At 40.4% G+C, this 15,905-nt stretch overlaps 1 protein-coding gene across 1 annotated transcript; it reads left to right on the top strand.

Annotated features, from left to right (window-relative positions):
• Positions 1 to 466: 466 nt before the first annotated feature.
• On the top strand, positions 467 to 6,071 carry LOC117158232 (kynurenine/alpha-aminoadipate aminotransferase, mitochondrial). Its single transcript, XM_033336899.2, has 8 exons — positions 467 to 816; positions 925 to 1,112; positions 1,930 to 2,100; positions 2,800 to 3,060; positions 3,788 to 3,967; positions 4,603 to 4,729; positions 5,095 to 5,303; positions 5,421 to 6,071. The coding sequence occupies exons 1-8, from the start codon at positions 723 to 725 to the stop codon at positions 5,502 to 5,504; spliced, it is 1,314 nt and encodes a 437-aa protein (XP_033192790.1). The 5' UTR covers positions 467 to 722; the 3' UTR covers positions 5,505 to 6,071.
• Positions 6,072 to 15,905: the final 9,834 nt, after the last annotated feature.

The following is a 15,905-nucleotide window of genomic DNA, read 5'->3' as shown; positions in this document are numbered from 1 at the left end:
TTTTTTCTTTTTCCTTATTTTTTATTTCAATAACTTTGCTCGACTAACATTTTTCCCAACGGTAAAAATAAGACGCTCGATACATTAAACGTTTCGTTTATTCGTCTCGTTTCGAAGGTATCGACGTTTATGCAAACAATCATTCACCCGTACGAGATTTATTCTCATTCGCATATCGCAACTCGTTACAACACCATTGTTTACAGCTAGTCGTAATCTCGCATCGATGACTATTGTTTGTAACATCCTAGAACGAATTCCTTGAAAAAATTTCTCGATCTTCGAAGCATTTTCATCATCCTAAAAGATGCTTGTATTCGAAGATTCACACGAACGTTGCTAGTTGATAGTAATGGTAAATAGTCGAAGCAGCTACTGTGTATCGCCGTGTATTCCTTTTCGAATATGTTAATGCTATCTGACGCAACCAAAGCTATCGCTATATATAAAAGCTGGGTAAACGAGCCGCGCTGTCAGTGTTGATAGTAATAGCGTCGGTGTTTCATGAAAAAGAATGTGTTATTAAACGATCCATTTTTATTTTCTGTTCTTTTCCACTGGTTCGCGTTTCCTGTTCGCCAGCCAGAAGTTTTCTTCGTCACTATCAGGATTTGTCGCGAAAACAGTCGTATTTTTTCCATTCGTCTCGCTTTCGATCCATTCGATATTCGAACCTGCGCTGATTGGCCTTCGAGGTGCCAATCGAGAGAAAGTGAACGAAAATGCATAAGACGAGAGAAAAATTCGAGATGGATTATTCGTTGTTCAAGACGGATGTCTCTAAACGTAGAAGATCGGCCACTACCAGGGAATTGAGTAAGAAGATAAAATAAGGATCTTTGTCGAAAACCTTATTTATTAGACATTGGTGGAAAAAAATTGGGCAGACAGTTTTCTAACGATGTCTTTTCGCGCGTCTTTCAGCCAAAATAGCGTATTCAGCGCCGAAGAACGTGGTCTCGTTAGCGGAGGGTATGCCGAACGAAGAAACCTTCCCTTTCGCAGAGATCTCCGTCAAACTCAAAGATGGATCGTCTTTCACCCTTGACGACCGAGAATTGGCTTCGGCTTTGCAGTACATTCCTACTCAGGGCTACCCGCCGCTTCTTCAGGTAACTGAAAATTGGATTTCACTCGGACCAATTTGTTTTATGGATTCCAATTGCGAGTTATCGGCGCGCCGCAGAATCTTCGTTATACCCTGTCTAATGATTTCTATCTTTGCGCCATTTGCCACAACCGTGCCATATACAAGCTTCGTACACGATAAAATAACATAAAAGTGGCGATGCCGATGTTGTTGCGTTTGTTAATCTCGTTCGGAAGATGATCAGACGCGTTGAAAAGCTCCTAGAATTTTGCCTCTAAAGAAACATGCGATTCTTAAATTTTGCGCTATTCTTCGATATATTATTTTCTCACTTGACGATAGTTGCTCTTATCTTTGTTGTTACCAGAGACGCGAAGTTTGCCACATTATTTGGTACCTCGACTTACCAGATCGCTACATTATGCTCTTCGATCCAACGTCCATATTTTCTTTAACGATATAGATTAAAGATTGACATTTCTTAGACTCTACTGTAAATAGTCCGTGGCTACGAAGAGTAAGATTAAAATTCTTTTTGAACCTATCGAATCAAATAGTCCGTATATACGAAGAGGCAAGTTAACACAGCTATTTCGTAGATTATACGATGAAAATCAAAGATAAAGATATCCAAATGATCGTGGAATGCGACATCCCTGTCACTCGATAAGGATCTTCGACGGTATTTCTACACGAATAACGATTACATTTATCAAAAACTCGTGGGTAATCGTACGTTTGTAGTTAAACCGCTTCTTTCTCACTTTTTTCCTCTCACTTTGAGATAACGCAATTGCCTTCAATATGTTTAACGACATTGAATGCTAAATTGGTTTCAGAGCCTGAGGGAGTTCCAGAGAAGGACGCACGCACCACCCTTGTGGGAGAGCCGTGACATCGTGATCGTCTCTGGATCTCAGGACGGATTAAGCAAAACTCTCGAGGCCATACTCGGCCCCGGCGATCCTCTCCTGGTGCACGATCCTTTTTATCCGGGCGTGGAAGTTGTGGTCGGTAATTCTCCGCTATTTTTCACCCGATCGCGTTTCTCTTAATATTACGCAATTAGATTATTTCCAAGATCGAAACAAACTTCCTTTCTCTCTCTCTCTCTCTCTCTCTCTCTCTCTCTTTCTTTTTCTAAAATTAATGACAGAGAAATTGGAATTTAAAGAATATTTCATTCGCGGAGCGTTAACTGTAAGAGATACGAAGCAATATTGAAATTCTTGCTGGCGCGATAAAAGAAATCAGAAATCCGGAGAAATCCGAATTATTGTGCTGATGAAATATTTACGATGACCTGAAAAAGAACTTCTTTGTAAGTATAAAATATTAACTCGAGTGATTCGGGTTTCCAGATAATTACGAGATTTCTTCTATTCCGATTTATCAACACGTGAGGTTTACAGGAATAAATATCTTTCCTCATCGTTATATAGCTAGTCGTAAATGTCGAGTCGTACGTTTCAATAGATACACGCCTTTCCCCTCTTTTCTCGATACATAATCTCTGTGATAAGCGGTCTTCGTTATTATGTACGCACATGGAAAGTAATCCGAATTTTTAAGCGGACAATTGACAAATAAGGAGTAACGGATATAACGCGGAGGTACAACACTTTATCGCTACAACGAATTCAGGACGCTTTTACTATGCAGCGATTGATAGCGTAGGAAAATCGAGGAAAATCGTTTTTCCATTACAGGTCTCGCCGCATAAGGTGGAGCTGATCCCGATCCCTCAGGATGAGCATGGTGTGGTTCCAGAGATTCTCAGGGAAACGTTGAGGAACAGGGAGCTGTCTGGCAAGAAAATGCCAAAAATAATGTACATAAACGCCACCGGATCGAATCCCACAGGCGTTATTATCCCGTTGGAAAGGCGGAAGGAGATTTACAGGATAGCCTGCGAATACAACTTCCTGATCCTGGATGACGATCCTTATCATTTCATGCACTTCAACGAGGTAAGTGATATTTTTATTCTTCTCGCACTTTTATTTCCCAAATATTTGCTTTCTACTTTCTCTTTTTATTTCCGCGATTTTTCTTTCTCATTGCTTCGCTCTTTAAAATATAGATTCTTTTCGCTGATAATTCGCGGATGTCGCGTAAAGATGTTGGAAGCAATCGCAGGATTGTTTGACCAAAGATACGACGATCAAAACGTTTGAAAGAGATAGAAATTACCAAGCGAAAAAATGATAAATCTATTATATCGATGGAAATTAATTCACTATCGACGTTAAGGGAGTAGCGAGGCACGAAAAATTAAGTTGATGCTATCGACGACACTGATAAAGAAAAATTACAATTACCTACACTTGTAGATCTCAGAGTGTCGCTGTTCGCAAGATCCGAAACGCTGAGAAATTGTTAAAAACTCAAATATAATTTCGCGAAAAGAATTATATTATGTCGCGATGTTTATGCAATTTTCTAATTCCTTTGGTCGGTATAAATTCATAGAGCATTTCAATCTCTCTGGAAACGTACGACAAAATAGTTAAAACCATAAAATCGTCGAATGAATATCAATTATCGTTCCGACCAATTACCCAGAATATCATTTAGTTTCTGTATTAATCGTACTAAATGTTATTCCACGTTCGACTGCCTGAAATAACAGTTTGAATAATTGTCACTGTCCATAGCGGACAATTTTTGATAGCATGCGAAATGGGTTATGCGCAGGTGGAACCAAAATCGTTCTTATCGTTGGACACGGAAGGCAGAGTGATTAGATTGGACTCGTTCTCGAAAGTGATCAGCAGTGGTCTGAGATTGGGATTCATCACAGCAGCGGCCCCACTGATAGCGAGCATAGAACTCCACTTGCAGAGCAGTCACCTCCATGCCCCTACATTATCCCAGGTTGGTAGGGTTGCTTTTCTACCCCACCAAGCTTTGGTACAGCTGGCAAAGCTTCGCCTCTAATCGTGATTTTATCGCGATACGATAAAACACGATGGAAAGCTTCGATTATGATCCTTACGACGATCATACAAATCTCTAGTACTCGTTTCGATGCTTGCAATCGTTTCAATGTAACTCCAACGATGATATACCTACAGATAGATTAATCTTGCTATATTGCGAATTAAAACAATAAACAAGTCCTAAGATGCGCGATGCCCAATTTCAATCATCGCGATTTTTCAAAGTCGACGTATGCGTGAATACGTACGTACGTACGTATAAAGTATGCATCGATACCGTTCCGATCGTCAATAAAACATATGTCACTGCACGCTTCGTAAAGATATGGTCGATGGTTATTATGTATCATTTTGTAGACGTAAATATTATTTCTTTAGTGTGAAGATAAATCGCGTGAAAAATATCGGGAGCGCTTCGCACGCTTCGGGTAATTATCATTGGACGTATGCCCATCTTGTATCAACGGTGGCGCGTGTCGGTTGTTATCGCAAATGTAAACACAGAACGGTTTTTATCATATGCGAATGCGAAGAAGGGACGGTTTCTTCACGACTAACCGTTGTTTCTAGGTGATACTGTACAAGCTGATGAAATTATGGGGATACGACGGAATGATGAAACATTTCACGGGGATAAAGCGGTTCTATAAACAACGAAGGGATATTATCGCCAGACTCGCTGAGAAGCATTTGAGCGGTTCGTATAATTTGCAAATAGCGGATAATCCTTACTGTGGAATATGCTTGTTTTCCTCACAGTTGTTCGTTGAGTTGCTTTTAGTTTAAATATTTAAATATTTAAATTAAATATATACGTCGTTTGGTAAATTACTCGTTTTGAACGTAATTTTGAAAAATAATCAAGTAGCTTTATCGTAGTTATTTATAATCGCGATTAGCTCATTTATTTAATCGTATTTACGATTGTTGATTTGAAACGCGTGCCGTGCATTTGAATACTGTTTTTCTCTTAAATCCACGGAAATTATTTCGATATTCCTACTATTAGTAATGCCATCCTTGTTAGTGATAGCATATTAATATGTATCGCCTACTTTGCAGGTTTGGTAGATTTCACGATACCAAGGGGAGGTTTCTTCCTCTGGATCAAAGTTCGAGACATTAAGGATACATGGAAGATGATTATGCAGCGAGGAGTCACGGAGGGTGTCATAATGGCGCCTGGTGCAGCCTTCATGAAAGATTCTAGCAAACCATGCAACGCTATTAGAGCGAGTTTTTCCAAAGCTTCTTACGAGGAAATGAACTTGGTAAGTTCTGACTATGCGATAAATTCAAACTTACGATTAAACTAGTCCAAATTACTTAATATCGATCGAATTACGAAAGTTACCATTATTCGGTATACGTAGTGACCTTTTTTTCAGGCAATGGAAAGGTTAGCAGATCTAATCAGGTCCGAGCTGCGAAATAACTACTCAATTATAAATGAAAATCCGTTCATCAACTAACGCATACGAGTTTTTTTCGTTTGGTAAAGAACCAACGACGAAGGTTTTCGAACGAAGATTTGTCTATATTTGACAAAACTTATATCGACAAAGCAATGCGCGCTAGAGTATCGTACGTTGATATGGTAGAGATCATCGTATCGCAGAAAAAGATCTTATCGACGAATAGCGACATAGAGAAATCTACCTGATCTATCCTGCAAAACCTGCTCAAAAATATTTGTCATCTTATTTGCCAGAGGACCGTAGGATCAAATTTTTTCGCGCTTTAATATATATAATTTTATATAATTTTATAATTTTTATGCAATTTTTTCGAATCATCCTGTTCAATTTGATCATTTTCCATTTCATCGCTCTCGAAGACCATCGGTAACTTTTTTTTAACATAAGTAACGATTAGTGTAAATATCGTGTGTACTTAATTACCGTAGGAATTCGTAGACGTATCGTCAGTACGTGTATTTATCGCGGATCGGCATAGTATTGTATAAGTTTAAAATATCTTGTATAAAAGTATTGTTATGCTATGTATTAATGTTATGTAAATAAAGCTGAGTCAATCAAGATGCTGCGTTTTTCCTACTTCCCTTATCCCCCGTACTTCCATCGTTATAAGTTTTCAAAGTCAACTTACACGTGTTTCTAGGAATTCATCGGTTGTTTAGAAGTTAGCTCGACACAGAAGGGAAAGATAAACAGGGGATACGATGGCGTGACAAAAGTTCGAGCGAAAGAGAGCGCGACGCTATAGAATTAGGAGTAAGGGTGGAAGACAGGCACTAAACTCTTTCACTTAGCACTGAACGTCTTAACTACCAATTAATCGAACGAAATTAATTTAATCTGCTGCGATATAAGCCGAGAAGGATCCATCTTGCGGCCTGCACGTTTCCTCGATATCGAACCATTGCCGTTCGCTCTCGCAGATACGGTTGCTCGTACTTATCGTGACATATATTTCTCTTTGTCTGCATTAAATTACGTATTAAATTCTGGAGAAAAAACTTGACAGATAGTTAATCCACGTTCTTTGTTATTTGCGGCGCGTCTATTCCTGAACGCTTATTGCCGCTAATATCGATTTCCTATAAAGAATATCGTCGAAATGAGAAAAAAAAAAAAAAATGTCAACGATAGACTAACTTTAGTTTTCCAATCTCATATTTGAGCGCCGCAATTGGTTAAAATAATCCTTCGTCGAACAACAAGAACAAAACTAAAACAAGAATAAAACATCGAGGAGCAAAAATAGATTGAATACAAATTAGAATTTATCTTGCAATGAAAAGAAAAAAAAGAAAAGTGCAAGTGATTACGAACGAAAAAGCGACGAAAGGGAATGGCGAACGAGGTTAATACGCGTGTAATGACGGATTTAAGACGAGCAACTTGTGTATTTTCTCGGTCGGGTAAACGAAGGGAAATCCCCGGGCCCTTCGAAGATATAGTGTATATTAAAAGACGTTTCTAGGGGTCGTTACAGGGGATGCACAGATACGGCCGATCATACGAATGGCCGCATTTTCACGAGTGGGATTTTGGTGAGAAAGCAGTTCACTTTCGTTTTCCGACCTGAGATCATCGAGGTCAGTTCTGCAACTTTACGATCATCGATTGTCCACCACCGAGCACCGAAAAACCATGTACATTTTCGAGTAATCCCGTGAAATCCAAACGCAATGTCGACGTCTAGCTTTCAGAACCTGTTCGAAACAACGTCGCTCGATATGGAAAAAGTGGGACGAAATTCTGAAACAAAATTATTCTCGTGAATATAATATAATATTCAATTATTATTGATTTATTTCGTAATTTATCAAAGTATAATCTCTGTCTGACGTGGCGTAGGTGAAATTAGCGATAGGTAAGCAACGGATAAACGACTATTCGGCAAACAGCTTGGTTGACAACACTTTGGCAAGAAGGAAAGAAGACACAATGTCCGATTGAGAGTTAAGATCCGTGGCGGATGAATCAAAAATTCATGCATAAGCAATTTTATAAATTTCTTACGTTGCGACCGTTGCCACGATCTTTCTCTATCGTTCACGTTCGCGGTTCTTAGTGAACGCGAAGCATTATTTTTACAAATCTGGTGCCAACCCCCGAAGCTAGTCACCGTCAACGGGCTTTCAAGGATGCGCGCATTACCTCGCGCGGTACACGGGCCGAGTTGCTTTCGCGAACAGGAGGCGGGAAAGGGGAAGAAAAGAGAAGAAAAGAGAAGAAAAGAGAAGAAACGCGAGAAGGAGCGGAATTGTTGGATTCGAGCGTATCCGTAGTCGCGGACTCGGGCTTCGTATACAGCCGGTACGCTTTCTGTCGCTCTTCTATTCGCCGGTGCCGCTCCATATAGCACGAACTGTAAGGGGGTTATTCCCCAGGGATAGGTGAGATCGGGAGGTGAAATGCGAAGGCGGTAGGAGGGTGGTTCGAGACTAGGGAAGAGCAGCATCGCGGTAAAGAGCGAAAGGAGGAGGCAGGAACGAGAAAGAGAAGGAAAGGAGGAAACGTAGGAAAGGAGAAGGCGAAACGAAAGACAGAGAGGAAGGAGTTCCGCGCGAGAGAGACAACGGTGAAATGAGAAAGATATAGAACGAATGGTGCGAGAAAGGAGAGAGGTTGGCAAGGGTGTGCGAGGGGTAGTGCAGTTTCGTGTTGGCATTACTCTTGATTTCCGTGGTGACGTCGCTACCTCGGCTGCCCTTTCCCTCCAGCTACTGCTCTGCCTCTTCCTCCTGGCTTCTCCTCCGCCGTGTCTTGTGTTTTGCCGTTTCTATGTGCGGGGCCTACACCCAACTACCCAGCAGCCCGTGCTGATACGGAGAAAGAGCAGCCACCCGGACTATCCGCCAGAGATAGATCCTTCCGTGCGCCCTACCTACGTATATCGTTCCACCTACGAACACAACACACCTCTAAACGTACATAGAGAAACACCACCACACGGATAAACAGTTGCTTTTGGAGGCCGCGTCGCACGGAAAAACCCTTTGCACCAGCCATTATATCACGGCAAACATCTCAGCCTCCCGAAACCGCGCTATACCGGGATAATAAAAAATTAAGGGACCCGGGATCGGCCAACTTTTCCCTCTGTACGCTTCCTCGCCTCGGCCAGCTGACCAACTAAATGACCGATAATGAATCCGCTGGTTCTGCTCGTGGACACTGCACGTGGAAGAAAGTTTGCTCCGCTACGATTGATTGACGGAGTAGCCTCTGAACCACCGAGGTACAGGTAAATCGAGGGAGAAGTTGCGAATGTTTAGAGAACGTTTGCTTCGCCTGCTAAATATCGTTTCAGGCGAACACACCTTTGCAAGTTTACCGTAACGATATTATTCTTATCGATGTTTTTTAGTTACCGCGTTAATTTCGACGTCGGAAGAGTAAAAATCTATGCAACGTGTACTTGTTGGTTTAATTTATTTTTTTTTTTTTTTTTTTTTTTTTGAAAGAAAAGTAAAAGTGCTCACATTTGAAAAAGGAGAGAAAAAGGTTCCAGGTAAACGTTCGTCGGAAACGATATCTCTTATCCAGCTCCGTTGCTAGTTTTCTCAACGTCGCGTCCACGCAAAACTCTTTATTCGTCCTGAGTATACACGCTTTTTGTTTCTTCGCTCTTACTGTCCCTTCTCAACTATGACGTCTAAGCGAAGCATAGGTTTTTACGTATTGTAGCTGTGTCGTCAATTAGAAATCAGCCGCGGTCCTTTTCGTTCGCTTTAATCCTATTTTCGAATAAACATCGATAGCGTGATACGTCGATACAAGATTAGATTAGAAATCAGTCGCAGGAAACTTTCCACTCCTATCGGGCTATTTCAAAGGACCATCCACTAATCGCCAACTCTCAACGATTCGTATCTTTTTAGGACACAATGAGAACGCTGATTGATCAAGCTTAGTAATTCCAACATACGTGATCATCGATAAGCATTTTGAAATTTGTATCGTAAAAACGTATGGATGCAACTCGCTATGCATATACGGTATATACGTTCCACTTACCTTTACCATTTCAACTTCTCGATTTAGAAAACAGCTATCCGGAAGAAAATCAATCCTCGACTTCACCATCGCCACGAAAGTCCAAGTTGCCACGGCTCTTCCTCGTTGCGGTTCGATCCTGTCGAACCACGATTTGCCGATCGTTCCAAGTTTGCAAACAGACCGATGGAAACCTGTAGCGAACTCTGTTAGAGTCCGATTCCACTCTGGCAAAAATCTGTCCTTCGACAGATCGACGACAAAACGACCTTCGGTGGCTGGAAGACCTGATGGAAAAGCCGATCGGGAAAGCTGGAGCGCGAAATAACGCGAAACAACGGCGAAAGTCGGACGAGAGGGTGTAAGAGGGCGGGTTGGTTTGGATCGGCGTACGATATAGCCTCGCGATTGCCCAGTAAATATCGGGGCGAGGTTATAGCCGGCTCCGCGGCCCGTAAACCAAGACATTAAATTTTATAATATTGCGTCCCGTCTCGCTCCCGTCCCTCCTCGACATCGACCCCTCTCGTCGTCGTTTCACCTACCTACCCCTTCGTAGTCGAGGGGGTGAACGCGGGCGCGAGCGAGTTGGAGCGCGAACGCGCACCGTGCTTTTATTGGCTATTTACAGAGGAAATGGCCTCTAAATTAACTGCAGACTGCCGGATTGCTACCTATATCGAGCGGCCTCGTATAACGCCTCGCTGCTCTCGCCCGTTAAGATCAAAATCGAAATGACAGAGCGGCGACGATTAATTCTCCGCGCCAAAATAGCGAACGATATCGCTCGCTTCTTCCGTCTTTCCATCTTTCTCTCTTCGCAGCAGCACGAGCATTACACGCAGCGACGCGTGATCGTTTCGATGGCTACGATGCGATGGCTGTCTTGTCAATCTTACGCGGAAGGTGGTCAGGTTAAAAGGAGAGGAAGAGATAGAAAGATCGTCGATAGAAAGGACTGTACTGTCGGGCTTCCTTTTAATCACAGCGTGAATTTTTGATCGTTCGACCGAAGAGGGGAATTTGTCGGCTTTTTCGAGGCCTTTCGTCGGTGAGGCGTCGAAGGACCGACACACAGGGGCAGCTTCGTGAGAGTTTTATGAGCAGTACAACGAGCTTGATATTGTTATTTATCGTTGCTCGATGGCGCGGTTTCCAGCCAGAAGAGAATGTAAACCCGTTGCCAGGAATATTCCGATTAGAGCTCGTCCGTCCGATGAAAGTTCACGTGGACGATTATTCCCTGCATTTTTATGCATCTTGTCGTAATAAATAGTAGCTCCGTTGTTAATGAATATCGTTATCAAAATTCCGCGTTATTCGTCGAAAAGCTAAAGTATAAATAAATATATCTGACTCGCGATTAACCTGATTCCGTTTTCTTAAAAAAAAAAAAAAAAAAAAAAAAAGTATTCGAAAAACTAATAAATAGATAAATAAACGGCCATTTCGAAATGATAGCGCACGATGCAAAGTTTTCATCGAGAATATTGAATCTGACATCACAGTGCCAAATAAATTTCATATCTCAATTAGTTTTTCGGCCACGTGGCGGCACGTGGCAAACGTTGGTCTCGCAGCTCGTCCCTTTTCCCCCTTTTGCTTCTTCGCCGCCATCGGTAAGGGCGTAATTCAAACGCAAATATATTAAGTGTTGTCTACACCGAGCCTCTGTTTAGCGTGTCCGTTTCGTTTAGCTCGATAAGCATCTTTTGCTGCGACTGATCGCGATTCTAAGCGACAGGATGATTATATTTAGATCGCGAGGACACGATCATGTCGTTTCATTTCGTTAATTTAAGGCTCGTAATAATAGTCCGCTAAAAATCTGATAATATCTTTATCTTATGGAAGATCGTTTGGAAATACAACTTGGAGTGTATACATGGCCAAAAGTATGGAATTACTAATATGTTTCGGTACTAAATAAATGTAAATATAAAATTGTAAATATAAAATTGGCTTGGAATCGTGCTACTCAAAGATCCATGAAAGGATGTAAATAAAATTTCCATTCCTCATCTGTTGAATTCATTCGTCGAAAGTTTGAGACCATGACGTATTCTACCGAATCCAAGAATTTAAAATAGATTTAGCTGAAAATTTCATCGTTGAAACGTCAGTCAATGAAAATAAAATTTTTATTCATCACCTCCGTTATTAATTTCCGATTAATAATAACACGATATTAACGGTAGATTGAAAAAATGATTCCAAAGTTGCAGTGAATAGCGTGTATGAGATATATTTTTAAAATTTGTCTATTAATCGCAGTGTCGCTATCGGAATGTCGTTCATCCTGTAAAATCAAAGAGTCGTTTCTTGATCGTAGTCGAAATCGAATGATCCGTAGCGTCTCCGCAACCTCTGTATTCCCTACGCAAACACGATCAGAAAAGACATATGTTTGAGTAGTGTAATATATACATAGTTCCCGCTCGGACACATCGTCCTACAACATATTAACAGCTTAGCCGGTAAGCCTTTTATATTACATTTTTCCCTCTATGGGGTCTCCTAATCCAATGGGGTAGCTGGTCGTCCTATAATACGGGGACGCACATAGCGAATTCGAGCCGAATCGAAGTTCAACCTTGCGCGCGTATCGAGGAACCGCAAGTCCTAAGATTACCCCCAAACGATCACTAAAATGAGACAATTTATATCTGCAATATTTATCTGTTACCTATCATCCTCCAAACCTTAAACATTCTTCAAACATCGAAGAGAATCCTATTTAAGAATAAATTGCAGGAAAAAAGTTATTTAGTTGTAGATAAATACTTACATAAATACTAGTAAATATCGTGGATATCGTAGATTAGAGATATACTATATAAAAGTACATTTTTGTTGTTTCTTTTCTTTTTTTTTTTTGTTTTTTTTTTTTTTGTTTTAATGTCACTTTATTATTCGAAAAGGATATTAAAGGATATTAAAAGGAACATGCTAATATAAAATACCTGAAAATGAAAAGAAGTTACGTTAAATGCGGGATACTGTTGATGTACTGAATCAATATCTTCGATATTTGAATGTCTTCCGCTATTTCAATCTTATAACGAGTAATATCTTTGAATTATAAAGACGACAGGAAAATACGTATTTTGCCTTAAGAGTAATTGGCAACGTACTAAATTTTAAAACCGCTACCTTATTAAATATGGAAAATGTGACTTATCCTATTCCTATTTCTTCCCTGCGGTCTTCGCTTGAATAAACTGGTACGCGTAATTGAGAGGAAGAAGGCTCGAATCGATAAATTTATAAAATTACCATGAAAAATGACGAGTTAGTCGCTTTGACCACTTTACCACTTCTGGTAATAAAACTTTCTTTTATGCCGTAATCGCTCTTCGATTAAACACAGTTTCACTTTTGACAACATGGTCTCTCGTTCCAGGAAGCCCAAGTTCCCTTCGACCGTGCAACTTGACCACTCATCGCGTGAATCTTCCGCGAAGTATACGTATTCATACGCGACCCGTCCGATTGTGTTTGGCTTTACAGGCACGTAAGTCACGCGTCAAGGGATGATTCCGCGTTGCGTGCGCTTCACAGGGCAAACAATGGGCCAACCCCGGTCAGGGTGCGCCCCGTAAACACGCGTCAACCGATAAAGTTATGTCCATGTCCGCCGAACGATTTCTGGAAGCGATCGCGAGTCAGTAGATTCTCGACATCTAGGATGGGTCAGTCATTCTACTTAATTGGGGCTTCGGACGTGAAATGTTCACAAAGTCAAGTCGGAGGAAGCGACTGTCCCTAGGAAAACGGTCTATAGGATCATCGACGTTCGAACAGTCATGGGAAAAGCACGGTATCGCGATTTACCATCGCATAGAGAGGGTTATATTTTGTATGTGGTCGATTGTTTTATGATAAATCGTCTACATCTGTTTTCTACTTTATCATCCTCCTTCGAATATAATCCAAGAAATAAAGAAATTATGAAATAAAGAAATTATGAAATAAAGAAATTACGAAATAAAGAAAGTGCAACTAGATTTTGATTCGGTCGGCTAGATTCTCCGATGATTAAACTTTAAATTGCTGTAGCTGAGACAAATAGATTGAATAAATAAGATTAAAAACAATTTATTCATTACGTGGCAGTAAAAGCTCATGCAAGGAATGATTCAAGGATTACACGGTGCTACATAGATATATATATATACATATATTATATAAGTATGATCTTTGAAAGTGCGGTATAATTGAGAACAGGAGGGAGTCCGGCGTAAATCGTAAAAGCGTGGTAGAATTCAGAAAGAAAATTCGTAGAAACCAGATCTGTTTAGCGAGGGTCGTTGTCAAGTTACGTTATTATTATCTCATGCCTGTCTTATTCTCAAATACAGTTTCATTTATTTTGTTTCATATTTAACGGGCAGAAACCTGTCCGTTTAAAATTATTGCAACATTACAATTAACATTATCGTTAACTTCAAGGCGACAGAAACGCGTTGACTTGCAAAGACGGGGACGCTTGCTTCGTTCCGTATCGTGGTAGTTGCAAAAGGACATCAAAATGCAGAACATTGCATCGGTGTGCGCAGCAGTAGTCAAGAATTCGAAGATATGAGAGGCCGGTAATAAATCTTTAGGCAGGACTTAAGTTTCCAAGTAAATCTTCCCACGTTTTAGCAGTAAGTCCAGAGCTCACTGCGGAACGGGATCAAGAATACCGACTTGCTGGATAACAGCTTGCATGGTCTCGGCGACGCCGCGTCGCCGGCTGCATAGTCCAGGGAAGGTGCTAAATCCACTTGTGACGAGTTTAAAATCGACTCTATCGCCCATACTGATGTGTCTCGCCCCTAATCCGCTACAGAAGCACGCAATCCGTGCTTCTATAGAACTGCCAACGCAGCTCGTTAGTCAAAACCTCTCAAAAATAGCATCTTCTTTGAAAGAATTTTCGATGACAGCTTTCTACGGTAATCTACAGATTTTTCAAACGATTAAATCACCAACTATCGTTAGAAGCCCATCGAAATTACCAGTTGCCGATTTTCTTCCCTTGCAAATTACCAAGAACACGTAGATTCTTTTGACGAAATGAACGTTCACTCTTATTACGATCGAAAGTTTCATCGTACAATTTTAACCGCAATTATATACGTCGAATATGGTATATTTAGAAACGAATCAAAGGCTGGTTGTTGCAGCATCGAATTTGATAAAACAAGCAAAAAAGAAGGAAACTGGAAGAAGGAAATTTTGAGATTCGGATAAATTCTACGTAATTCTCTGCGCGTGCGATTATGCGTTCATGTGGTTCGAAAATTCTTGTTATTATGGCTAAAATTCACTGATTATATTTTATAACAAATAGCCGGAACGAGTTTCGCAGTAAATCACAGTCGAATAAAACAAGATAATTCACATTGTTAAATTTACATTAATATCGCATTTCGAAGCGATACTGCATACCGCAACTAGATCAATAATCACGTCATTTAGAATGTAATAAATTGTTTTTCAATCGTGCCGGGATTAACCAATTAAACAATTATTTCAATTTCGAGTAGAGAATTCGGAAGTACAAAAATACCAGTTGGAGAAAATCCGTCTGGTATACGTCGAGGTGATTATCGCGAAAGAAAATTGTCGGATAAAGAATTGCGACCCGTAGATGGAGGGGGATAAAGTTTGGACGTACTAGAAGAGAGAACAACGTGATTTAGATATCGTCTTCTTGCGGTAATCAATTTCCATTAACGAAGTCTTGGCTCAGTTAGACAAAGAGAGAGAGAGAGAAAGATGGAACCAACCGAGGGCGAGGACGAGGGAAACGGAAGATGAAACGGAGATAAAGAAAAACCGAGAGGCGGGAGACAAATCTAAAGAGGCTGTACCGTAATCGAGTTTCGCGTATCTTTATCTGAACCAATGAAAATTACCAAGTTAAAACTATTCTCCATCCTTGGAACAAACTGTCCAAAACTCTTTGGAATTATTATTTTATGTCGCAATGAAGAAATGTTTATCTGTTGTCTCAGAGAATTCTTTAGCAGATATTGTCCTATCATCTCTACTGATCCTCAACTTTTCGATTATTAAACGAAACATTCTATTTCTGTGTAACCCGTACCTGATTTGCCTACTACTCTTTCCCTTTCGTCCCTTATCTTTTCTCCACAATATAGAAATTGTAGAGAGTTTTGGAAATATTAAGGATTTTGCCTATCGTTTTCAAATCTCAGTCACCATTGCAGCAGAGTTAAAAAAATCGTTACTCGATTATAATTATAAACATTATCATAAAACATACGAGGTATATTACGCGTCAAATTTAATTAATCAAAAGGTTAGCGAGGCTGTTAATTAATGTTACTAACGAATATCGATGTCGTCGATGTCGGAAAATAAAAGATTTCTTAGAAAGTTTCAGCGATCTGC

Source organism: Bombus vancouverensis, chromosome 7, assembly GCF_051014615.1.
Source record: "Bombus vancouverensis nearcticus chromosome 7, iyBomVanc1_principal, whole genome shotgun sequence".
Taxonomy (NCBI): Eukaryota; Metazoa; Arthropoda; class Insecta; order Hymenoptera; family Apidae; genus Bombus; species Bombus vancouverensis.
This window is presented reverse-complemented; position numbering and strand designations above follow the sequence as displayed.

Coding starts and splice junctions, on each gene's coding strand:
- LOC117158232 (XM_033336899.2), top strand. CDS start 723: ATGCATAAGACGAGAGAAAAATTCGAGATGGATTATTCGTTGTTCAAG. Junction 1,113..1,929: donor GCTACCCGCCGCTTCTTCAG/GTAACTGAAAAT, acceptor AATTGGTTTCAG/AGCCTGAGGGAGTTCCAGAG. Junction 3,968..4,602: donor ATGCCCCTACATTATCCCAG/GTTGGTAGGGTT, acceptor CGTTGTTTCTAG/GTGATACTGTACAAGCTGAT.